The sequence below is a fragment of the Mytilus californianus genome, unplaced genomic scaffold (assembly GCF_021869535.1).
Source record: "Mytilus californianus isolate M0D057914Y unplaced genomic scaffold, xbMytCali1.0.p SCAF_18, whole genome shotgun sequence".
Classification (NCBI taxonomy): domain Eukaryota; kingdom Metazoa; phylum Mollusca; class Bivalvia; order Mytilida; family Mytilidae; genus Mytilus; species Mytilus californianus.
In genome coordinates, this window is record NW_026262666.1 from 1,114,983 (window position 1) to 1,142,842 (window position 27,860).

Sequence of the window (27,860 nt, forward strand, 5' to 3'; positions counted from 1 at the left end):
AGGATATGGACTAATGGTATGGGTTTTGCTCATGGTTGAAGGCTGTAGGTGACTGATAGTTGTTAAATTCTATGTCATTTGGTCTCTGGTGGAGAGTTGTCTCGTTGGCAATCATATCTCCTCTTTTTATTTTATATGAAATAATTACTTATTACTTCCTGGGCAAAAAGTTCTGGTTCCAAGAAAATAATAAAAAAAAATATTTATATCATACATGTATTGTTAAATAACTATCCTACTTTGATATAAAGAATTGACTTTGGTTAGAAACTGGGAGGAATTATAAAGAAACTTTATATACAATATAAGAGCTTGGGGTTATAAATGTTTAATGAAATGCAGTTAACTATTTCCTTGGTGATCTAATAATTTTTGCACAGATCACGATATTAGTTTATTTAAATAACCCAGTAAATAAATTGAGTACACCTCATAAATGAATTTGGTTCATGTATTTTTATGCATTTTTTATCTTAGTATTTACCATTGTATTCCTTGTTATATTTGTAAATGCCTCTTCGTATGTGACAAACTGAGGATTCATATATTTTATGGAATTATATAAATTCATTTTTAAGTTTGGTATTTAAAAGTATTGGAAAGCACCAAGTTTAATATTGAGCAAAAAAAAATATTCCTTTAAGATCTAAGGATATTAAAATTTAAGACATGTATCTCAGAACAGAATTGATTTTCTAAATTCTATTTCAACAGCTAGTCTGGGAACTGGTATCAAGAAACTAAAAAGAATCCTCAGCACTGTCAGTTATTTTGTATAATTGTAATATTTAACCAATGATACCTTACCCATGATGCAGATCCTTTTCTTCCTTTTACTTATAAAGGGACTAAATACTTATTATTACATGTATTACAATTTCTTTGGTATTTTTACACACTTGATGGAGCAGAATGGGTCTTGTTTCATTTGGGTATTTTATATTATGATGCATGATAATGATATAAATAAATAGGTAAATAAAAATTTAATTGAGAAAACCTATCTTATATTTTATTTGAGTCTGAATGACAAATAAAGGGGGAAGAGGTTTCTGTGGTCAAGGGTAACACACAGCTGATTTATTGTATGGTATGGACGAAGTTGAAAAAGTGAGACTTGGGCATGCTTTTTCAATAAGCAGCAGCTTCAACAATGTATTTGATTGAAGTTCAAATTAAAGAAAACAACTAGTGGTAGGTCAATGATATTTGGTATGCAGTTATATAAGCATTGAAACATCTTATTTCTAAGGAGATTATTTTGCTTCTCTCCCTTAGTCATAGTCGACTTAAAACTTTTAGTTTACATGTATAAGTTTGTGATTAGGTCATTTGAAAGGGAACTATAAGAGGTATGTTAATGATATTTGGTATACAGATGTATAAGCATTGACAAATCTCAGATCTATAGAGAATTTTCAGCTCCAGCCTCAGTCATGGTTTATTGACTGAATGTTTTGCATTATTTACATGTGATTTGTGATTAGATCAGTTTAAGATTAGTGACTAATATCTGATATTTGGTATGCAGTTGTATTGGCATTATCAAGTCTCATTTTCATAGAGATTATTTGGTCCCACTTCCTTATCATGGTTCATGGACTTTGAAACTTTCACAGTTTAACAAGGAACCAATTGATAAGTCAATGGTGTTGGGTATGCAGTTTTATAAGCATTAGCATTTCCGTGGTGTTTTTATTTTGCCCTGAACCGTCAGTCATGGTTCATTGCATAGATAATAAGTTTAAATATTGCAATTTAATTTCAACATTTGCATTATACCACCAAAAAACACAAGACATATCTCTGTGTCAACAGTTTATATTTCCATCTCTTGGTATCTTTCAACAACATGTTTTGAGTTTTAAATGTCACAGAAACTTCTTTGCTAGTTTAAACAAGACTTGACACAAATGATACTTAGGAATTACATGACAGAAATGTTATTGGACTTGCTGATTACCTGATTGGCTGCCAAGTCTTTAAATAGATCTAGAATTCTAAAATGATCTAGTTTATATGAAGGCTCATCAGATACAAAACACAGGGATACAGACCTAGCAGTGGATGCTCCTGATATAAAACTTCATAATTCAGACTGAAGAAGAATGAGTTAATCCAAATCTTGTATGCAGTTGCCTTATGGTCTGGTTTAATCTGGCATATGAACATTATCTTGATTCCATTTTTAAGGGTATGTGTACATTATTTGTTTTCAAATTAATTTGACAGTTTTTATGTGTAATAAGGACAATTAATTCTCTTATGGTTATTGCCTTTGATCTATATCTCACATGAAGAGATGTATTTTGTATCACATTGCATGGATTGGGATAAGAAAAAGGTTTACGAAAAATTTAATTTGAGTGGCTTATCCTGCACCATTTGGTCATCATTTAGGTTCCATGATTTGGTCTGTTCTCGGTCAGATTCTCTAGGTCAACAATGTATGGTGTACAGAATGATTGTAATGTGAATATGATTGTCTGATGAGATACATCTGACCTTGGCCTTTTTTGAAGTGTGGTCAACATTAAGTTTTTATAGACAGCAAAACTTTTGCCATTTTATAATGGTGTGGATATGTCGTCATTGTGGTCTGTAGACATATGTTTTCCAGACAAAAACTTGAGTATATGTGTATAGATCTCAAAGAAATAAAACCACAAGGTCCCATACCACAAAAGGAAGGTATGAATTGAATTTGGGGTTATTGCCCTAACATTTTAGGAATAAAGGTTAAAAAAAATATTTTCCGGGGTTTCCAGACCATAACTTGAGAATAAATCCATGGATTTCTATGAAATTATTATACAAGATTTCAAACCAAAAAGGGAAAGTTGGAATTGATTTTGGTGATTATGGCCCAAACTGTTTATGAATTAGGAACCAAACAAACACCAATACTTTGTATACATTATTTGTTTCTTGACCAATTTCAATTTCGATGAGAATCATGTATTCTTTGGGTTCTTTAATATGCTGAATCTGTTACCATGTTTGTGTATTTCTGTTTTCGAATTGGTTCACATTCAGGTCCAAAGGGTCCAAAATTAATCTAAGTTTGATTTAAACCCAAAATTGAATTCTTTGGATTTTTTTTATATAATCAAATTGTGTATTTAGATATTGGGCCCATTATCAAATTGGGTCACATTGAGGTCCAAATGGTCCAAAATTAAACTTTGTTTGATTTAAACCAAAATTTTAATTCTTGTGGTTCTTTGATATGCTGAATCTACTGGTAACTGTTATCTGTATTTAGATTTTGGATTTTTAGCCCTGTTAACAAACTAGTTCAAATTGAGGTCCAAAGGGTCCAAAATCAAAAAATTAAAAATTGAATTTTTTGAGTTCTTTGAAATGCTGATTCTAATTTATTTTAGATTTTGGATATTAGGGTATAGTAAATGTATTTTTGAATTCTTAGACCACATTCATTTGGAATGCTGTGTCAAATATTTTATCACAATCCAAATTAAGAGCTGAATCAAGCTTGAATATTGTGTTCATACTTGCCCCAATTGTTCATGGTTCAACCTCTGTGGTTGTAACAAACTGTGCCCTGCAGTGCATTTTATTATGAGTAGGTCGGAACTATAGTGAGTGTATAAAATAATTGTAAGGTGTAGTATGGTTTATATTTGCCTCTGACAGGGTTTATCTGAAATTGACCTTATATTCATGGGTCAATGATAATGTAAATGTTCTGTTATACCTAGATTAAAACCTGCATTTTTGGTCTTTCAACATAGAATTCAATTTTCAGTTTTCAGCCTGTCTGTTTAGTACAAAGCAGGGTTAATATTTATATAAGATTCACATGTTCTCATTCTTAATATGCATATTAATTTGCAGTTGAACTTAAGCAGCCATTGCCCATCCATCATCAGTTACACGGGCAAGACATTTCCCTGTGAGCATTCCTGATCATTCCTGACCAAGTCATAAAGCCATTCGGGACAAATTTTTGATAACATTGTTCTTCTTGGCTATTGATTTTTTTTGCAAAAAAAAGGTTTGTTTCCAGTTTTTGGAGAAAAAAATAATTCGTTTATGACCCTGAGAAAAATTTTTTTTTGTTTCACCCTCAACTGCAATGCTAAAATTGAAAGAAAAAAATTGTTTTCGACTTGTCGCCAAAAAAATAGATTGATTTTCGCCATAGTTTGTCCGGAAAAAAAAATCCATAGCCTCCCCCCCCCCCCCCCCCCCCCCCCCCCCCCCCCTAGAAAATCAAATGGTTGCTGCCTTATACGTATATTGGTGGTCAATATGAAAATGTTACTAAATTTAGATTTATGACTTCATGACGTCACACATAACAACCACGGAGGAAGCCCCACATCAGAAAAGAAGAGTTGCAAGTTTATCAGGAGATTTCAAAAATTTTATGTTAAATGCAGACGATAAGAATACAAGAATCAATGCTAATGCAACAAGCTATGAAGTTTAAAAATAAAAAAAATGATATTTTCAGCAAGGAATTGTATAGTACTATACAAATTCTTGTTTTCAGTAACATGTTAAAATTCTTGCAAAATACAACAGAAAGAACACTGAACGTCATTTTCCTAATACATTATTTACATATGTAATATAGAAATTAAGGACTTTCACTCAGTCAATACGTTATATATATGGACCTGTTAGATTATATTGACACTCGGACTTCGTCCTCGGTCAAAATAATCTGAACAGGTCCATATATAACGTATTGACCTCGTCAAAAGTCCATAATTGATAAATATTTCGGCAAATGACATGTGGAATATGATTAAACTACTAAAAAAGTATTGGTTTGTCTCCCTTGCAATGCATATGATATTATTCCTTAGATATTTTTTTCAAGTCTGCAACATTTTGTCATTGAAGCTGTAGCTTCGTCAACAGTTAACGTCAACGCTCCGTGTAAAATATCGACAAATATAATGCCTACCCATGTTAAAATGAGCTAGAGCATGACATGAAGAAATTATTTCTTAAATTACTTTGTCAAAGTTCTCAAATTGTAAAGGGTCTAAATTAAAATCAATAGAATTTTTTGATAATTTGCAAAAATAAAGTTAATATCTTGCTTTATTCTTTTTTTTTATAATCTACAAGTTGTGTAAAAATTGTCAGAATTTGTATAGTTGATAAATGGAAAAAACAAACTTTGTGTGATAGAAAGAACAATAAAATGTATAATTTTAAAACGAAATATGAGAAGATAATTCTAAAAATTTGCTTAAAATGTGAGAAAATCAAAGTCATGGGATTTGATTACTTTCTACACATGATGTATATTTAACAAAAGTGGTAAGTAAGTTTAATTGACTTATCTCCCCTTATTAGGCTTAAGGTGCGTTTACACGGTACGATTTTCCATCCGATTTTCAATCCGATTTTATACCAACGCTTAGGTAAATCGTACAGCGTCCTGTTTACACGATACGTTTTTCCATCCAATTTTGAACAGGTTCGAACAAGTGCTTTTGCTTGATAATTGAACAAATATCACGTCGAGTATCATAAAACTAAAACGGAATAAGTTTCCTGGATAAAAAATTTTCCTTCGTTTATTTATTAATTTCTAATGGCATATATAATGATATTCTTTCGACATTGTGACGTTTTGTTTCGTGGAAGATCGTCAACTTGGGTCTTCAACAAGGCGAGAAAATCACGCACCCGGAGGCGGGCTTCAGCTGGCCCCTAAGCAAATATGTGTACTAGTTCATCATAAAATGGACGTCACACTAAACTCCAAAACATATAAATGAGCTTCTTGTTTCTTTCTGTATGAGGTTTCAACCCCCTGATGATGCACATTTTGACTATAACAAATACAGAAAATAAAAGATGTACAGTATATATCTCCGAGACAGCAATTAATTAAACCTCTAGATGTCAATGTTTTTGTGTTGGGTTGATGCTGTCTCATTTAAGTATACCTCACACATCCTTTTATTCACATTCAAAAATAAAACCAAGCCTGACAGATGAAGGTAAACACACACACACATACACACACAATTGAAGGTTATATGATAAGCTTACCAGATGTTGATTATCGACCCGAATATGCATAGAATATGTTCCGTTAAGCGATCAAATATCACGGTATTTTTAGTAAACTTGTGTTGTCTTTAATAAGTGTCTCATTGATATGACGATGTTTGCCTTATATATGCTATTATTAATTTTCCTGCTGAAAGTTAGTGGTTCTCTCCGGGCTGATTGACTCCCTTTACCAATAAAAACTGAACGCCACGAAATAGCCAATAGTGCTGAATGGCGTTAAACACCAATCAATCAATCCTATATTTTATTACATATATCTCAATCTATTTAAAATATATATATATATCTCTGATTTCGTTATCATCATATGAGGACGCAAGTTACGAAAGATCTGAATTTTAATTAGATTAATAACTTCTTTACTTGAGTATCAATAAAGGTCGATGCAAAATAAACAAATAAGTTCATCTTAACTTTAACAAGCGATCCTAAATTCCCTCAAATTCAGAATATAATTGTCCCAGGTATGGAAATTTTTTGTGTGCATGAATTCAGAGAATCATATAGGCAAAGGCCTGACGTCAACACCATTTTTATATATAGCACCAAACAACTAATAGTAGGCGAATATTAATGTCGAAATTCTGAACTGTTAACAATTTAATTCAAATTATATCATGTTAAACAATTCAAACGATTGATTGACATAGGCGAATCCAGGGGGGCCTGGGGGCCCGCCCCCCCCTTTTGTGGGAAAAATTTTGTTGATTATATAAGGAATCACTGAAGCAAGACTAGGGCGGGGCCCCCTTTAGGTCAGTCAGTGGGTCCCCTTATAAAAAGTTCTGAATCCGCCACTGATTGATTAATGTTTGATTAACATCCAGTGGCAAATATTTCATACATATTCAGGACTAACAAACGAGAATACTTACGGACTTATTTTTGGGTAAAAATATCAATAAACGATTAAGTACTTATTGTAAAGATTGGTGTTTGAAAATTAATCCCAATAAAATTAAGGTGCTTGTATTTAACAAGGCAGGTAGACATATCAAACATAGATTTTATTTTAATAACATACTTATTGATTGTGCTCAACATTGTAATTATTTAGGAATAACTTTTAGTGCATCTGGATCTTTTTCCTTCGCTCAGAGAGAATTGTATAATAAGGCGTTAAAAGCCTACCATAAGCTACTCAAGGACTTTCGGTCACTGAATCCAAGTTTAAAAAACAGCCTCCATGTATTTGATCATATAATTAAACCTATTCTCTTTATATATATATAGTTAAGAAATTTGGGGATATTTTAACCCTTTCAAAAAAAAAACTAAAATCTATGACTACAAATGTAGACCAGGCTTATCTTAAGCTTCTTTCAGAAAGACTACACATTAAATTTTGTAAACATTTGCTTGGCGTTACCAAAAGGGCAACAAATTTTACCACACTTTCTGAACTAGGTAGATTCCTTCTGCATTTTGACATTACAAAGTCTATGATCAGATACTGGCACAGGCTCGAAAATTTGGGATCATCTTTTCCACTACTAAAGGAGGCATATTTAGAGTCAAAATTACTACATGAGTCAAAAATTCCTTCATGGTATGGATCCTTAAACTTCTTTCTAAAGAATATTAAAGGGGTTGGCAATTTAGCTTCTACAAGTAATTACAGCTTTAAATTTTTATACAAAAAATTCTGTACCAGTACTATGAGGATCAGTGGAGACTCCAAATGCACAACTGTTCTGATGGAAAGCTCTGTAACTATAGCACTTTCAAGACCAATTTTTGGTCTTGAAAGATATTTTATTCTATTGCGATCCCCTGAGTGGAAGAAATTTTACTCGATTGCGTATTTCCTCACATAGACTTAGAATTGAACAAGGTAGATATCATGGTGTTTCTCGACAAAACACAATATGTCTCAGGTGCACCTCAAATGAAATTGATGATGAAAAACATTTTTTATTTTCATGTACATCATCTTTAACTAGAAGAAACTGCATGTACTCCATGATCAACTCACTGTGTCCTAACTTTACGCACTTGATTCCTAGCCAAAAACTAACCTGGCTACTTAATGTAGAGAATGTTGATATATTAATATCTGTTTGTGATCTGATTGATGAAGGCAAAATATAGATCTAGCTTATCTACATCAGGCACGAGGATGGCATGGTGGTTACCTAGACTCACCTATAATAATAATAATGTACCTTCTTGTATTTATTTTATCATTGACAATCAGAATTATTACCATATACATTATATTTAAGTATTTTTCTATTTCGTGCTATGTAAACTTGAGCATGTCATTTAGCATCGTCCCTTGGTGCCTCTTGCAGTCGGGTCATCTTACATTATGTATCAACCCCTTCTGCATCAGGCACGAGGATGACATGCCAGGTTTGTGCATCTGCTCATAATATCATAACCAGAAATTATCTATTTTACATTCATGTATACCATGTGAGTCTATCTCCCACCTTGCCTTGCAGCACCGTCCTTTGGTGGCTTTTGCAGATAAATTAAATATCCAATACATTGGCAATTTATTTTAGGAACTTTTTCATGTTGGGGTGTACCTGAGAAGGAGGGAAACACTGTTGAACGTTATATGTATATATATTTATATATGTGTGTAGTTCATGATGTTTAAACTGCCTTTTCTTTTCTTTGTATATGTATACTAGACTATTGTTGTTTCTTTTTGTTATTGTCTTATTAATGTCTTATATTGTACTATGCTCCTTGTGAGCCCATTTAATGGAAATAAAACATCTTCTTCTTCTTCTTCTTCTTCTTCTTAAAAAACGAAAAGCAAATTATAGCTTTTGATTACAATTTACATCAATATTTGAACTACTCTTATTTATGCCTACGCATACATGATTGATAGCAAAATTCAACATTATTTACCGTTATCTTGATGAATTTTCAAGGATTCCGTTACCAAAAATTACTTAAAACCTTTACTAAATTCTTTCATAGATACAAAGATTTTGTTTGGAGGTTTGGCTAGATAACTTAAATTACTACATCCTAATTTTTACGGTGATGTTGTTTGTAGTGCCCGTAAACTTAGATACGATCCGTGTAAACTTATTCTAAAGGGATATAAATTTAACACTGTAATAAGCTAGATCTTTAAATATTGTTAAACATTGCTGTTAATATCAATTCATTAAAACAGAACTGAAATATTATTGATATACAAATTCAAATTCAAATTCAAACTCAAATTCAAATTCAAATTCAAATTCAAATTCAAAGTCAAAGTCAAAGTCAAATTCAAATGCAAATTCAAATATTAATCTAATCACCGTGAGGGCCCAAAGACAGGCATATAAATCATAACAAATACAGATATACAATATATAGATATAAGAAGATGTGGTATGAGTGCCAATGAGACAACTCTCCATCCAAGTCACAATTTGTAAAAGTAAACCATTATAGGTCAAAGTACGGCCTTCAACACGGAGCCTTGGCTCACACCGAACAGCAAGATATAAAGGGCCCCAAAAATGACTAGTGTAAAACCATTCAAACAGGAAAACCAACAGTCTAATCTATATAAAAAACGAGAAACGAGAAACACTTATGAACCACATCAACAAACGACAACCACTGAACATCAGATTCCTGACTTAGGACAGGTGCAGACAAATGCAGCGGGTTTAAACGTTTTAATAGGCGCCAACTACTTTCATTCATCTTTTCATTCAACGATCACTCGGATTGGAATTAATTGATCACAATACTACTCATAAGCATATTTAAATGGGAAGAAGAGTCAGTCCACTTGTCCTTAATACAGATATGAGGGTTTGGATGGGGTCCTTCAACTCTATATTTTTAAATAGTTTATACCATATTTTTTTATTCTTTATGTTGTTTTTTTACCATTATTCTCGACTGTTTAAATTTTAGCACCATATTATGCTCTTTTAGGTCTTTTTTTTTCTCTTATCTTTATTTTTGGCCCTTTATTCTGGGTTTTTAGTCCATTATTCTGTATTCGGGAAACCCCGTAAGACCCTCAGCTATAAACATTTACAGTGCTTTTTAATTTTTGCATTGCACAAGATCATATTTCTCTGACTGTTAAAGACGTCTTTATACTAAATCCATTGGATGTTTTCTTATTGATATTTTAGCATTGAATACAGAATTTTTTTTGTTACTTGTTATTGGCTGGTCACTTTCTCAGCCAGTAACTGAGAGTACTCTCAGATTGGTACTTTGTGTCTTAAGTCTTTGTTAGTTTTTTTGTGTGTGCTTTGTATCGATCTGATGTGTCATGCCTTTTTCAACTGACTTTTTTGTAGTTTGTTCGTATGTTGTGCTCTTACACCACTGTCGTAGGTTAGAATATTAATAAAACCACTTTTAACTTTTAGCTGGACATCAGGAACACCTCTACCGCTTAAAATTGACGGATCTAGTACGTATGTGATATAAAGTCAAATGATCAAAATATGAATTGTTTAGTCTCTTAGAAACCCTATAAGATTTCCGATGCTTTTTTTTTGCTAAATAGGTGCAAATAAGGTACTCGGTGCAACTTGGGTACCGTACACGTTATGCAAGCTGGATGGTTTTTTTTAAGTTATTGTCTCTTTTTTTAAATTCAAGTTAGGAATTCCGTTAAAACTTTAGGATATATTAGTTTATCTGGAACTAATCACAGAGTGAATTTACGTTAAGCCTTTGACTAACATAGTCCCAGGTTAAGCAAGAGATGATACATATAAACAAATATATTTTATATGTCTCTGGTTAAGCAAACTATAGAGATATAATATAATAACATCATACCAGACATATATTGCAATCTTATATCATGGTAAGTCTCTGAATGAGAATCACTAGCTATAACCAGAGACATATAATACAATTATATGTCTCTGCTATAACGCTAACCAGTGACATATATATGTCTGATATAACCTGAGACCAATATAACACATATGTTATAGAAGTCTCAGCTATAATACACTGTGTTAACTATAGCTGAGACATTGTATTAAATATTTGTTTCTGATTGTAGTAATCTCGGGTCTCTGGAACACAATAATATCAGAGTCATATATATACAATTACAATATTTAATATATGTCGTTAATAAAATCTGCATGTATACTGAGACTACTGTAACACAAGTCAGGAATATGACAGCTGTTTTCCATTCGTTTGGTGTGTTTGAGCATTTGATTTTGCAATTTGATGAAGGACTTTCTGTTTTGAATTTTCCTTGGAGATCGGAATTTTGTTATTTTACTTTTTTTTTTGTATAGTAATCTCAGATAATATTTAGCTTTGTTATATTTATGGGGATGTTCAACTCTTCAGGTAAATTGGAATATATTCCAAGATGTGAACGAATTTGTAATTATTGCAATTTGAATGTGATTGAGGATGAGCTCCATTTTGTATTGGAGTGTCCTTTATATGCAGCATCAAGAAAAGTTTTCCTAGATAGTCTATTTATCAAATATATCCAAATTTGAGAATAATAAACTTAGAGAATTTATTCGTTTGGATTATGTCAAATGACGACAAAAGCTGTATAACATCTTTATGCAAATACCTGAACATAAGTTTTAAAACTAGAAAACTAAAAATTGGAAAACAAATTTACCAAATTGACACACCTAACAGCAGGTTTTTAGTGACATTATGTAGATTGGAGTTATCTTTCTTTTACCCAGCTGGCTCTCTCAAAAATTGTTTTTTTAAGTACATGTTATCAGAGACATATAATAATTGTATTATATGTATCTGATGTTATATAAATCATAAAATAATTTTTAATGAATGTTTATGTCTTAAATGAATGTATACACGTTTATCTTTTTGTTATTTTCTTGTTTGTAATTGATATGCCCTTAAGTTAAGGGCCCTTTAATTAGGAATAAAATGATTTGATTTGATTTGGTATTTCGATGGTGTGGTTTTTCCATTTGGGTTGAAGATTACAATTTTTTAATTGAAAAAATAATTCAATATCCAGATATAATAGGGGCGTAAAAAGGGGGGAGTATCTGCACGGAAGAACTCGAAATAAAATTGCCATTTCACGATGAACGAACAATTAAAAATTTCTTGCACGTTGATCTTTGATCATCTTTTTGACCGATTTCACGAAACACGGCGAATAACGAACCTTTTTCACGGCTGCACGTGAAATAAAAATGACAAAACACGTTGCAAGAAAATAACCCTTTACCACCCTCATATTACCCTAATATTACGTTTATATTACGAAAGCAATATATCGATAAGGGAGACAATTTTTTTAATTCCCGCCAGTAAAATACAAGAAAACTATTTGTGTTATCTCCCTTGACAACAGAAACACTTCTGAGCCCTCTTTACACAATCATATGTGTGTTTATACACAATAAAATATTGCAACTCTACGATACCCATATAAGATATTCCGGTGTTGACAAAACTAAGATTTTTAGTTCGCAGATAAATGACATTTTATATTTCAATATCGAGCAGCTCACGGAAATGACGTCACGAAAAATGGTGTTGAATGTTGTGTGAGACTTGTAAAATCTCTTGCGTTAGATTTTGAAATAATTTCACAATTACAGCGCATAAAATGTAAAATCATGTCGTTCTTTCTCACTGGTAAGTTCATACCAACAAGAAGCAACATTGATCTTTATTTCCACATAAATATTTGGCCGATTTTTGGGCTTTGTTGTTTTAGGCCTTGCTTTATATCGTGATGTTTGGGATTGAACATTTGAACGAACATTCAATTCAGCGTTTTTCTAATGATACGTAACCAAACAATCAAATTAAATGAAGATACACTTTAATGATTCTTGATATATGGTAAAGGTGGTTTACTTCAGTAAAATACAACAGTTAAATCATGGACATACATGTATCATGATAATTGAGTAGGAATTAAAACTGTCTCTTAGTATGCCCCAATCAGATAGGCCTATTATCTGTTGGCACAAAGAACTTATAAGCTCTGGACCTCTGCTCTCTTCTTTGTAATTCAGCACTCCATCAACACGCCAGGCACTGATGTTACCATTCAGCATGTGCATCTGTTTTGAGAGTGAGCAAAAAAGCTTACATTGTTTTAAGCAGCTGTTATTCTACGATATGTATATGTAGAAAATTCTGAAAATCTGTTTATCGTTCCATTTTGATTACTGGTCTCTCACCCTCCCGTAGAAAGTTTTACGCTTGACGAAACTGTCGAAAGTATGCTTGATGATGTCTCTTCGCACATCATGCTCATTGAGACATTGCTGATAATGTCTGCTCATGTCTAAAAGCCATATGAGAATTACGGAATATAAAGAGAAAATTGAAGCATACATGTAGTGTTTAATTCATGCCTCAATCTTTTTTATTTGTATTCAATGTCATTGGCCTAGATATTTAAGAAAGAAAAATGCTATACATTTATCATGTGTATTGCATAATAAATTGATGAAAAAATTAACCAACAATAAAAATAATTATGCATGGTTTTTAAGCATTAATAAAGTCATTTTGAAAACTTAACATTGCCATTGTTTCAAACACTGTCAAAATACATATTATATATTAGTATATTAGCTAAAACACTGTCTATATTACATTGACATTGTTATTTAATAACTAAAGCACTTATCTTGGACCACTGGGTCATGTATATGTAAGTAGTACAAAGTGACTTGGCAGCCTTTACTACAATTGCCTCTGTACTGGTAACAATTCGTGTAGATGTTAATCTTAACACTGTCAGAGGAGGCTGTACATTGTCTTTAAGTTAAGGTTTTTCCTGCTGTCAGTTTTGATCATCTTAAGCACGCTGAAGGTCCTCTTAATGTAAGGATTGTTAAATGTGAAAGAGGATTAAGCCCTTAATTATCAATACCATGAATTGATACTTTTTGGAAATCAGACATTAAAATTTTCAGGAAATTGTATGCTCCTTTATGATAAAAGAATTGTGCATGACATGTACAGGGGTGTGGAAATATTTGTTGTGACTGAGCACTTGTCTGTGAGCTAGTTAAACTGTAAATTTTACTTGTCCAGAAAAAAAGTTACTTGCCCTGAATTTCCCAATAAATATTGAAATATTTTACCGTAAGCTTGAATGACTCTTTAAACTAAACTGTTTTGTATTGCAATATAAATGATATGTGTTTATGTGTATGAATAAAAGGATAATGGGGTTAACATCAATGTAGGAGACAGAAATCCAACAGCAAAAAAAACAAAACCTGAAAAACATCTAGAGGGCAGTTTTGCAACATGTGCAATGTTTTTAAAATGCTAGCCAGTAGATTTCCTGTACTAAGTTTTGAAACCAGTGAAGAAATGAAGACTAAATAATAGATCATTAAGCATGTTAAGTGTCCTGTCTAGCTAATAATTTGCCAACAAATAAGTTAGACTTTTGAACAGCAAGATCGATATGGGTGTTTCATACAAATTATGCAAAAATTTAATTTATTTTTAGAAGTTTTTTCACTGGAGAGCCAGGGGAAATCTGTTAGGTATGACTTCTGGAATTTTCACTTCTGGTTTTTTTTCATATTGTTTTTTCATATTCCACATGTTCCATGTCTTTCTCCTCCTCCGTTTGTATATGCACACCATGGTGTGTTAGTGTATCTGGAATTATGCCCCAGGTTGACAGTTGACTAGCTAAGAAAACTACAAAAAACTGCAATATGACACACGTATGACATGAAGTAATAATATACAATATTCTTATAGTGTAGAAAAATATAAAATTTATTTATTTGACAAGCTTTAGAGACAGTGATAAAATTGATTGATTGATTGATGTTTAAGGCCACTGTCAACACTATTGTGCTAATACGTGGCAGTGAGGAAGCCAGAGAAAACCACCGACCTTCGGTAGGAAAACTGACAATCCTAGTCAATTGAGATTGGAGTCGAGCACCTGGCACGTGTGGGATTCGAACTCACAACCTCAGTATTTAAAAGATCTCACTGAGTTTTTCTCCTGTTTGGTAATATGTACGGCCCAAAATTGGTTTCCGTTCTCTAACTTGAGTTTGCCTCAACCAAATGTTATGAAACTTATACACAATGCTTATTACTACATAATACAGATTAAGTACGAAATTTGGTGGCGACACGTTTACCATTCTTGAGTTATGTCCCCTTATAAACATAAAAATTGCTGAATTTTTCGTTTCCGTTCTCTAACTTTAGTTTGTCTCAACCAAATGTTATACAACTTATACACAACCGTTCTAGAGTAATGCGTGTTTACAAAAAGAAAAATTGCTGAATTTTTAGTTTCTGTTCTCTACTTAAGTTAGCCTCAACCAAATGTTATGAGACTTACACACAATGCTTATTACCACAAAACTCAGATCAAGTTCAAATTTGGGTAGCATCACTTTTACCGTTCTTCAGTTATGTCCCTTTATAACTATATGATATGCAAGCGGGGGCATCATCTGTGTCCACATGTTTTTGGTGTGTTATTAATGGCTTTTCCTAATGTTTAATATTGGTATCTTTTTAGAAGCATGTATTGCCTGAATGGTCATAGAACACTGAATTTCTAAGATCAATGATTGCTCTTCACCTCAGTGTCAGATATACAATATGCCAGGTCATTGTATTAAAAAGAATTGATATATGAAACAAAATATTTATTAAACAAGTGACTAGAATCAAACAGAATCAAACAAATATGACATCATAATCAGAATACTGTAAAACTGTTTTATTTTTTTGGATTTCGTTTGGGAAAATCCCCCTTTAGCAGCAATGCACAGTTGACACACTGGCAGAACAATTTTAAATTTGGTCATCAATGCAGGATTCTTTGGACGGTCAACTGATGCACAATGTGCACAAATATCTTTCCTGCCAACATCAGAGCCATAGTAAATGAATTATATATATATGTGTCAAACAGGTCATTTGTTGTAATACGATATTCAGGAAACAAACTTAATTTTACTTTTGGCCTTACAGGAGACTATATACATATACTTTACGGTTTTGCTTTGTGTTATCTGTACACCTGTATTTGTGTAGTAGAAAGGTCGATTGCAGGATAAAAAAACAATTTACAGACCAGCCAATTGATCGTATTTTTATCACCAATGAAACATCCATAAGGGGCTTCGGTGGGCAAGTGGTCTAAGTAGTCCAACTACTGCATCACTAGCCTGTCAACACTGAGCCTAACCACGACCTTCAGTAGGAAAACTGACAAACCTAATCCCGCACATGGCAGGTGTGCTCGACTCCAATCTTAATTGACTAGGTTTGTTTGTTTCTTACTGAAGGTCATTGTTCTCTCCGGGCACTTCTATACTCCTTCAATAAAAACTGACTGCCACGAAATAACCAATAGTGCTGAAAATGGCTTAACCCCTAAATAATCAATCAAACTCTTTGCATAATAATGATAATAGGAACAGCATTACTTGATATTATGATATACACATAATACATGTGAATGCACTTTGTAGGTTACAATTGTGGATTAAATTTATGAATGTATAAGTAAAAGTAATTTTAATAACAATTAGTATCATAATTCTACAAATGCTGTCATCCATTGCCCTACAGTAAACATGAAACATCAGTTAATATTTCATTTATAAACTTTGTTTACTTTTGCAGCTCTGCAGGACCAAGAGAATAAAGTAGATCATGGCTGGTCCCAGGCCAATTTTTTTTCTCAAGAATCTCCGAACACGGCAACTAGTGGAACAGGGAACCAGATGTTCACCAGTAATACACCAGATTCTCAGCCAATCGCAAGTCTGGATGGCTGGTCAGATAATAGTGTTGTAGTTGAGGAAGTAGCCCAGGACCAGTTTGTTCCTGGTCAATATTCAACGGGGTAACATATTTTTTAAGACTTGATATTTCTGTCATCAACATAATCAAGGGTTGAAATATAAAAATAATGTTGCAGGACCAATTAAACTTTATATCTTCCAGCATTATCTCAAGGGGGTCAACCTAAAGACACTCATCTCAAGGGGAATAAACCAAAGTTGCTCATCTCAAGGGGGCCAAACCAAAGTTGCTCATCTCAAGGGGGTCAAACTAAAGATCCTCATCTCAAGGGGGTCAAACTAAAGACGCTCATCTCAAGCAAATCTGAGGACCACTTATTAAACAAGATGTTCTAATACTACATGTACTAGGGAATTGAATATGAAAAAATTAAACTTTTTAATCAGTTCTTTTTTTAATATTTTCAGTGAATATATAGATGGATGTAATTCACAAGAACTCATTCAGTCATATACAGATGCAAGTGATGCTAGTCAAGTTTCAGTTGTTGATTACAATCTTCTAGATAGTGGTAATGTTCAGAATATTGCAAATGTAAACAGCAATAATATCCAAAACATCCCCTGTGCAGAAAGCAATAACATTCAAAACATCATGGGCACTGTTTCTTTTTTAACAAGTGATGGAATGGTTGTAAATCCAGGCACTAATTTGACGTCTGAATTGACCTCTGAGGGTCCAGTTAAAACTTTCAATGTGACTGTGTCTGCTGACGGTACTTTGGTGCATCTACCAACAGATGACAACAATGTTCCAGCTTCAGATGAATATGTTTATCTCAATGCAAATAATGAACAGACTGTTGATTCTGTTTCTAGTGCTGTTACCTTGACAACAGTTGCAGGAAGTAATGCCACAACAATACTTGCACCTAATACTACCACTGCCTTGACAACAAATCATGTGACTGGGGGATCTGTTATTACACAGAATGCAATGACACAAAGTCCAATCAAAACATCTGATGTTATCTTGATACCTAAAATGCAGGGAGGAACAACAAGTGTTGCTACGCTTACCACTGAAACTATACAAGCAATACTTCAACAAAAGACTCCACTTTTTTCTGGCGCTCAGAGATTCAAATATGTTACTACTTCACAAGGAAATAGTGCCCAAGCTGTACACCAGATTCAGCATATTTCATCATGCAATCAGTCCACTCCACTCAACAGTGCAAAAAATCAAATTAATAATGTTCAGCACTCAGGTGCTCCCAGATTGACTTCTTTATTGACAGGAAGTGCTACAGTTCAGTCACCCCAGATACTGACAAATATACCGATGAAGACAGCAGCTGGTTCAGGGATAAAAGTAGTAGCACCCCAAAAAACAGTGCTGGTCTCAAGGGGCCAAACTCCTGGAAGTGTTACTATGGTTCCTAGGATACAGACCCCCCAAACAGCAATGGTAGTACCTAACCAACAGAAGTCGCCTGTGGTGATACCATATATTGTACCGTCTCGTACAGGGCAGGCAACTGTGTGTAATAGTACCACCAGTAGTCAAGCTGTAAGAGTTATTCAACCTTCGCAACATATTATAGGCAACAAGGTTTTCATTGCCCCTAGTAATAGTGTAGGAAACGTTACAAACACTGTACAATCTAAGACCGCTCAGAATCAGTATGTGACAACATTATCTGCAAACAATGGGGAGATAATTACACAAAATATGATGAATATTGGTGGCAATTCTAAGGTATTATCTGCATCATCTGCCCAAGACATTCTATCAGCTATTAGCTCAGCACAAGGGAAATTAACTCAGACAACTGTATCGTCTAGTCCGCAAAACGTTACATATACAATAATTACCTCCCCTTCTACGAAGAATAATCAAGGGACTATGACGAACAAGAGGGGGCGTGGTAGTATTAATAGTAGAGGGCGAGGGAGGGGTCAAACAAAAGCAGCTAGTAGTAGAAATCTTGGACAGCAATATATTATTGTTCAAAAAGACAGTCAAGGTAAGAATGTATCCTATGTTGTTCCAAATAGTTGTGAGACATCAACGCAAAAAGTGCGAATGAATGCACAAAACCAGTCATCAGATATTATAGACTTAATTACATCTCCGACAAAGTTAGTCAATACAACGGAAAGTGATTCAACTTTATCCGAGGGACAAGTGAATGGAAGTTCACCAAATGTTACCCCAGTTATTAATAAGAAGTTTGTTCGCTGTAAGGACGGGGGAGATTTAATTGCAGGGACAACATACATGGTGTCTGGGCCAAATGGACTGCAGAAGAGAATGGTGTTTAATGGAGAAAATTTTGTGGAACCGTCAGGTGAGCTGTCATGTAAGTACTAATGACATTTTAATGTCAACATACAAGACCAAAAATAGATATGGTTCTGTTTCCTTTTTCCCTAAATATCCTAAATTTTCATGTCTACCTTAACACATTTTATGGACATTTTTGGTTAAGCACAGTTGAAATCCAGACAGTTTTGATTTTTTAAAAGTCCAGAACATTTCCCTGTATGTAAACATGATATACTAGTTTATGTCATGGTCTATGTTAATATTGAAAAAAAATAAAAGCATTTTACCTACATTGAACATTTATGTCATGTTACTTAGAAAATTTTTGTCATGTGACATTGAACATTTATTTTTATGTGACATTGACAATTTTTGTCATATGACATTGAACATTTATAGTCATGTGACAGTGAATATTTATTGTCTGTTTAAACTGAGACTACTATAACACAGAGATTGGTCACTATAGATTTATCGGATTATCTGAGTCTCCGGTAGTTAGCTACGTTATTTTAATGTAGTTTCATATTCGACCGTAGCAGACGACATATATCACCTATCACTGAGAATACTATAACAGTATCGGATATTATTATTTTTCTTTTAAAAATAATTTAAAAACAAAATTGAATTAATAAAAAAAAAAAAGAATATAGTTTTTATCTTTCAAATGCAGTTATCTCTATTCATATTTAATTTTTTGTTTTTAATCATTAATAATTTGTTAATAGTTTGTTATTATGCGGTCACTCTTGAAAATGTGAATGTGATTAATCTTATCAATCTTACAGTTACATTGTTTTGCTACACGTCCGTTAATTGTATCTAATATATAAATATTTTACCTGTAAAGACAGGTAGTCTTAAAGCATGGGAGATGAATTTTGTTTCACAGCTGGGTGCCCAAGGTACACGAGGCTCCGTTAATTGCAGTAAACTTTTATTCTATACTTGTAAGGTATTTCACTGCTGAGTGCCCAATATACATGTTTATTGTAGTAAACCTTGTCAAATATCGTCGGTGCACTTGTGGTAGGATTCAGGAGGGTGTGGATGGGGTTTTATAGAATGGAGAAATAGGGGCAAAAAAGTATAGAATGGAGAAAAATGGACCGACAAAAAAGAATAGAGAAGAGAAAATAATAAGTTATTAAGATTTAAAGAATAGAGAAAAATGGCATAGAAATTATAGGAAATAAAGAACCCCCATCCAGACCCTCATTCAGATTATCCAACGTAAATTTTTTTTTCCCTATAACATTTTTTTGTTGGGTAACTGCTGACAGTTTACCATGTGAAAATTCTGAGAAGCCAAAAATAATGCAGAATGTATAAATACGTAGCAAGAATGTTAAATATGATAGCATATATTGATGTCACCTTTCTGTAAATTCAACTTCGATTCACAACTGCTTGTCAATGGCAAATATTTCATGTACAGTCAGCCTGATTAAACCGAAATGAACTATTTTCAAATTATGTTTAAAGTTTGTTTTTATGTTATGTCGTTACACCAATGTCCCATGCTAGTGGTGGTGATGAGCGCCTAAAAATATTTAACATTGTCACATTCTTTATGTGCCCGTCTCAAGTCAGGAGCCTGTAATTCAGTGGTTGCTGTTGGTTCATGTCCGTCATATTTGAATTTTCGTAAATTGCTTTGTTATTGTAGACACTTCGTTTTCTCTAGTGAATTGTTATATATTTTCCATGTCGGGGACTTTTGAAGCTGACTGCACGGTATAGGTTTTCTCATTGTTGACGGTAATTACGGTGCATTCCAATAACTTACATCCACTTCATTGAACTTCATTTGGACTAAAGGAGTTGTCTGATGATCATTAGCAAAAATATATAAAAATCTCCTTAAAGTTTGCTTCAAGTGGCTATTCCTTTAATATATAAAGATGTGTGGTTACTTGTTTTTTTTTCTTTCATTGAACTGTTATCCAAACTGAGCGTGTTAGTGAATTTCTGCATTCCTGTCTTAGTTTTAATGTATATAATAATAAAAATGTATATTCAAAGACTTAAATATTTATTTCTCCATGTAAGACAAGCATGACAAATTCAATGAAATTAAAAAAAATACTAAAAAAAGTCATTTTCTCCTGTAGTACTTCTCCCTTCTTCTAATGCGTGATTTCTTTCTGGGGGTATTCCTACAATAAAGAATATATTATAAATAAAAAGAAATAATCTTTGTCAAGTTTATAGCATAGGCAATTCATTAATTTTTGAGACAGTAATCTGAGACTTGAGACTCAGCAGTAATTGACCAATCATGTCAATATGGATCAAAATAGTTAAACTGATAAAGGATGCAGACCAAAGGTGCATGTACTTTTTACATCATGTTAGAGTCAATTATTTGAAAAAAAATACGTCTATTTAGGAACTCATGATGTACTGGTATTTCACATGGTGACACATTTTCATTGCATAATATTATTATACTAGCATGTATAGACTGCATATATATTATCAGGGGAACCAAATATAAATCTAAATTTCTTTCACTAACAATACAAATTCACCTATCAGACCTCATGTTGTGTGTGTGCAACTTGTCTCGTGTGTTTCTCAGTTCTGGCAACTTCTGCAGCGGGAACTTACTGATACAGAAAAATTGGAATTTCATATAATTACAAATTTTACATCATTACATCGGTTAATTACTAAGGCTTGCACATACATTATCCGGAAAACAGATTGTTCATCTGAATGTAAGTTATGGGTGAGTTGCTCATTGACCCTGTCCCACGGACTGGTAATAACTCGAGGTTACTTTCCGGTTTGGTCGGTAAATTCAAGTCTATAACTGCACTTATTTTATTTAAAGTGCTTATAAGCCAACATTTATTAACATGTCAAATCTTATATTCACACTTACCGGAACATAACACTCTTCATAAATCCACATTTGTTAATTATTATTTTCTCTTTCGCTGTCAAAATGGCGGTCCAATCCTTCTTGTCAATCATTGCGAGTCACGTGCCGAGTCACGTGATCGAAGACTTACAATTAACTACTATTTGACTGGTCAGTACGGGAAGTGACCAATCTCTGTGTTATAGTAGTCTCAGGTTTAAAGATCAACTAAACTAGACTACAAAAAAAGATGTAAAGAATTATTTATATAAAACCATAAGGCAAAACAAATATAGTTCTGTTTCCTGTCTACCTACATGTACCTACAAATGTACATTAACATATTTTCATGTCTACCCAAACACATTTTATGATCATTTTTCAAAAATTAAATTATTTTACCTATCTATTTTTTTTGTTTGTCAGGAGGCTGAAAACAAATTAATTTTTTCTTGTCCTTACATTTATTTTGTCTTACAGCACCAGAACAGGCACCAGATGGATCCATGATAGGTGGGGGTCGTAAGGACAAACTATTGAAAGGCAATGCCACTGGATTAAATATGGTTAGGTAAGGACAAACTGTTTATAGGTAATGACACATGATTGAACATGGTTAGGTAAGGATAAGCATAAACTGTTGATAGGCAGCAACCTTGACAAGAAAACTGGCAATCCTAGGCAATAAAGATCAGAGTCGAACACATCTTGCCACAACCCGGGTTTAAACTTACAAGCTCAGTGTTGACAGGCAAAACTAAACTCAAGTTCAAAAGAGACATGAAAAGTATTGGAATCATACAATTTTTTTTTATTTTCAGTGAATTTACTTAAAGGAAAAATAATCATAAAAGCTAACTTTCTTCTTTAAAGGCTGAAATTTATTGGTTGTTATATAAATTATTGAAACATAAAGTAGTGTTGACAGATCCTCTCACAGGATTTGTATGACAATCTCAGTGTAAAAAAATGACTCATTGTAATAAAATTACTCATTGTAAAAAAATTAACCATATTTTAATGTTTTCCTGAAAGGAATCTTATGAATACACTACAAATAAGAACACTCTTGTATTTATGAATGATTTTGTCGAGCCTGCGACTTTTGTCGCAAAAGCGAGACATAGCGATCCTACATTCCGTTGTCGGCGTCCACAAATATTCACTCTGTGGTTAAAGTTTTTCAAATTTGAATAACTTTTTTAAACTATCCTGGATTTCTACCAAACTTGGACAGAAACTTGTTTATGATCATAAGATAGTATCCAGAAGTAAATTTTGTAAAAAAAAAATCCTGTTTATCTGTATTTTACCCATAAATGGACTTAGTTTTTCTGGCAGTTAACATTACATTCACTCTGTGGTTAAAGTTTTTCAAATTTTAATCACTTTCTTAAACTATCTTGGATTTGTACCATACTTGGACAGAAGCTTGTTTATGATCATAAGATAATATTCAAAAGTAAATTTTGTTAAAAAAAAAATCCTGTTTATCCGTCAAAAGCTAGTATCTAGAAGGAAATTTTGTAAAAAAAAAATTCCTGTTTTTCCGGCATATATTACTTATAAATAGACTTAGTTTTTCTTCCAGTTAACATTACATACAGTCTGCAGTTAAAGTTTTTAAAACATTTATTAGATTCATAAACCATCCTGAATTTTTACCAAACTTGAACAGAAGCTTCTTACATTCAAAAGATAGTATCTAGAGGAAAATTTTTAATAATTATTTCCCCATTTTTGTTGAGCCTGCGACTAACAGCAAAAGTAGGCGAGGCACTGGGTTCCACGGAACCCTTACGAATTTTTACTGAATCACTGTATTTAATTGTCAATTATTAGCTGAGGGCATTGTGAGCACATGTTGATTAAGTTTTGGTAATTTATGACTGAATTTGTAAATAATTTTAGGAAGAACATAACATGTTACTAACCACTAATAAGATTCATATAATTTGTGATTGCACAGTTTTTATTTTGCATTTTAGAGAAAATTATACAGATTCAGATTCCAATTCACAAACATTACCAAATGGTATAGGTAGACAGTGGAAATATACTGATCCTCCATCGGCAACAAATTTAGCAAGGTACTGTGTATTGAATATCAAATGAAATATGTTTAACCATATCCAGACTTTTCCACATTAAACATTGTCCTATATGGGCTTCAGTCAGGAGCCTGTAATTTATTGGTTATTTTTGTTGCTGTATATCATGTTTGTTTTTAGTTTGTTGCTTTGTGCATGAATACATAAATCAGGCTGTTGGTTTCCTAATTTGATGTCATTAAAACTTAGGCAATTGAGCATAGTACTGTGTATTAAATGTCAAATGAAATATGTTTAACCATCTCCAAACTTTTCAACATTAAAGGTTGTCCTATATGGGCTCCAGTCAGGAGCCTGTAATTCAGTGGTTGTTGTTTGTTGATGAATCATTTGAATTGTTTTACATTTTGTTATATTTGGGTCCTTTTATAGCTTGCTATGTGGTATGGGCTTTGCTCTTTGTTGAAGGTTTTACAGCGATATATAGTTGCTAACATCTAGGTCATTTGGGAAAGCAGTGGGATAGCATTTAATTGTTGTTCTTCATCTCGAAGGCAGAGTGAGACATACTTCCAGACATCCCCTAGCACTTGCTTGAGCTGAAGTCTTTGCTAGATTTAGATAACATAAAACACATAGTTGCTTGGTAACACCAACAGAGACATGTGATCAATCCAGATTCTGTAGGTGTCCTTGTCATTGTCCTTCACCCTCAGGGATCATTATTGGAAAAAAGTGCATTTTCACAACACAGAAATCATTGATTAAGTCTCTGAAAATACCAAGCAATTACTGTACAAAATGGACGATTGGGATGAATGTTAGTCAGTATTAAACATATTTCAATAATTCGTGAGGAATGAATGTGTTAAAATTCAGACAGTTTTGTTTTTAATTAATTTTTTGGCGAAAATAGCTACTGGATAGGTCTTGCTAAAAAATACACTTGTATTTTTGAATTATGACAATATTAATTGTATGCATCATTTCCTGAATACACATTTTATGGTAGCTATTATTAATTTCATTGTTACTTTCAGACCACCTCTACATCCAAACAAAGGAACAGATTCTGAGTCCTGTCAAGGTAAGATTTACCAGCTCCATGTTTTTGTAAGAAATTACATTGTTGTCTGTTAAATAGTTTAAAAGGGCTTTGTAGTACATAACATATAAAAAAATAAAATGATTGTCCTTTAATAAGAATGCATTAAATATAAAAATCCTCATAGATACCAGGATTAAAGTTTTGCATGCCAGACGCGTGTTTTGTCTACAAAAGACTTGTCAGTGACATTCAAATCAAAATAGTTAAAAAGGCCAAATAAAGTATGAAGTTGAAGAGCATTGAGGACTCAAACATCTGGAAGGTTTTGCCGAATACAGCTATTCCTAGGGGTAGAAAATCCTTAGTATACCAAAATATCTGAAATTTCTGTTAACAGTTAAAAGAGAAAGATAGTCTTCCTTTACAGAGTCAGGTCAGGTAATTACATATGAAATATGTAAACTTATGAAAACAATCACTCTTGATTCATTTGTCTTCTTTGGTGTCAATTCTTGTGGTTGAATAGAATTTAGCTATTTTGCTTCTATTAAAGTAACGTCGTCTTTCTTGGTGCATTTAAATTTATGGTTACCAGACTTTCTATTTATCATGGGTCCTTGATGGCCAAGTGTTCTATGTTGTTCTTCTACCATGATCACTAGATTGTCAACTTAGTTTGTGGCAAGGTACATTTGACTCCTATCTTAATTTGCCAATTTGTGGCAAGGTGCATTTGACTCTTATAATAATTTGCCAGTTTGTGGCAAGGTGCATTTGACTCCTATTATAATTCGCCAGTTTGTGGCTGTGGCAAGGTACATTTGACTCCTATCATAATTTGCCAGTTTGTGGCAAGGTACATTTGACTCCTATTATAATTTGCCAGTTGGTGACTGTGGCAAGGTACATTTGACTCCTATCATAATTTGCCAGTTTGTGGCAAGGTACATTTGATTCCTATCATAATTTGCAAGTTTGTGGCAAGGTACATTTAACTCCTATTATAATTTGCCAGTTTGTGGCAAGGTGCATTTGACTCTTATTATAATTTGCCAGTTTGTGGCAAGGTGCATTTGACTCATCATAATTTGCCAGTTTGTGGCAAGGTGCATTTGACTCCTATTATAATTCGCCAGTTTGTGGCTGTGGCAAGGTACATTTGACTCCTATCATAATTTGCAAGTTTGTGGCAAGGTACATTTGACTCCTATTATAATTTGCCAGTTTGTGACTGAGGCAAGGTACATTTGATTCCTATCATAATTTGCAAGTTTGTGGCAAGGTACATTTGACTCCTATTATAATTTGCCAGTTTGTGGCAAGGTGCATTTGACTCATCATAATTTGCCAGTTTGTGGCAAGGTACATTTGACTCCTATCATAATTTGCCAGTTTGTGGCAAGGTACATTTGACTCCTATTATAATTTGCCAGTTTGTGGCTGTGGCAAGGTACATTTGACTCCTATTATAATTTGCCAGTTTGTGGCAAGGTGCATTTGACTCTTATTATAATTTGCCAGTTTGTGGCAAGGTGCATTTGACTCATCATAATTTGCCAGTTTGTGGCAAGGTGCATTTGACTCCTATTATAATTCGCCAGTTTGTGGCTGTGGCAAGGTACATTTGACTCCTATCATAATTTGCAAGTTTGTGGCAAGGTACATTTGACTCCTATTATAATTTGCCAGTTTGTGGCAAGGTGCATTTGACTCTTATTATAATTTGCCAGTTTGTGGCAAGGTACATTTGACTCCTATTATAATTTGCCAGTTTGTGGCAAGGTACATTTGACTCCTATTATAATTTGCCAGTTTGTGGCAAGGTACATTTGACTCCTATCTTAATTTGCCAGTTTGTGGCAAGGTACATTTGACTCCTATCATAATTTGCAAGTTTGTGGCAAGGTACATTTGACTCCTATTATAATTTGCCAGGATTGTCAGTTTTTACTGTTGAAGGTCATTGTTCTCTCTAGGCAATCAGCTCCACCAATAACAATTGGCTGCCATGATATACCCAAGAGTGCTGAGAGTGGTGTTTAGGACAACAATAATCAAACAATTTAGCTGAATTCTATAGTAAATAGTAAGGTTTTAAATTTTAGCCCTGTCAGTAGACAAGTTTAAATGCAATATGAAGATAGAATATACTACCGATATTTTATTCATTCTTTGTCGAAACGATTTTGGAAAAGACAATTGACCTCTATAACTAGTAAAAGATACCTTTCTTGATTATTAATCACACAAACTATACACTTTATAGGTCTGCAGGACATCGATATAGAAATATAAAATATCCTTAAACAGTATGGAAAGGTCTTTGACCTCAAAATCATACATTTATGAAATCCTGTTAAATATTTTGTCTGTTATATTTCAGATAATTCTAGTCAGTCAAAAGATTCTAGTGATGTAAAAAAAGAAGTAAGTCAATATTGTGCATACCTTTCATAAGACTTAATTTAAAGGTTACATCTTGAATTTAACCATTCACCTGTTGGTTCTCAATCATCACCTAATTAAGTAAATTAACTGCAGCGGGGGTCTTGTGGTAGCTTGCTCGCCTCTAATGCTGAGGGTTGTGGGTTTGATCTCTGGCTAGGTCAAACCGAAGACAGTTGGTATTTGTTGCTTCGCCCCTAAGCACACAGAATTTGGGAGCAAGAGCAAAGAGTGGTAGGGTCCCAGTCATAATAATGGGTCCAAGTAGTGTGAAATGTCTTGCACAGACTGTTATGACTTGCATGTTAAAAATTGACCTTAACAT

The 27,860-nt window shown here is 33.3% G+C and overlaps 1 protein-coding gene and 1 long non-coding RNA gene across 3 annotated transcripts in view; one reads left to right on the forward strand and one right to left on the reverse strand.

Moving 5' to 3' along the window:
• The first annotated feature begins 12,552 nt into the window (after window positions 1–12,552).
• Window positions 12,553–27,860, forward strand: part of LOC127726511 (sentrin-specific protease 6-like) — a 41,089-nt gene continuing 25,781 nt past the window's right edge. Inside the window, exons 1-7 of one of the 2 annotated variants that reach the window (XM_052233871.1) lie at window positions 12,553–12,660; window positions 16,666–16,888; window positions 17,256–19,153; window positions 22,472–22,562; window positions 23,980–24,081; window positions 25,083–25,129; window positions 27,474–27,517. In XM_052233871.1, coding sequence (XP_052089831.1) covers window positions 12,642–12,660; window positions 16,666–16,888; window positions 17,256–19,153; window positions 22,472–22,562; window positions 23,980–24,081; window positions 25,083–25,129; window positions 27,474–27,517 — 2,424 coding nt within the window. In that variant the 5' untranslated portion in view covers window positions 12,553–12,641. The remainder of the gene's footprint in view (window positions 12,661–16,665; window positions 16,889–17,255; window positions 19,154–22,471; window positions 22,563–23,979; window positions 24,082–25,082; window positions 25,130–27,473; window positions 27,518–27,860) is intronic. The other variant, XM_052233872.1, reaches the window with a different exon arrangement.
• On the reverse strand, window positions 21,141–22,087 carry LOC127726548 (uncharacterized). Its single transcript, XR_007993566.1, has 2 exons — window positions 22,013–22,087; window positions 21,141–21,281 (listed from the first exon to the last, which is right to left on the reverse strand). It is a non-coding gene; the product is annotated as an uncharacterized LOC127726548 (long non-coding RNA).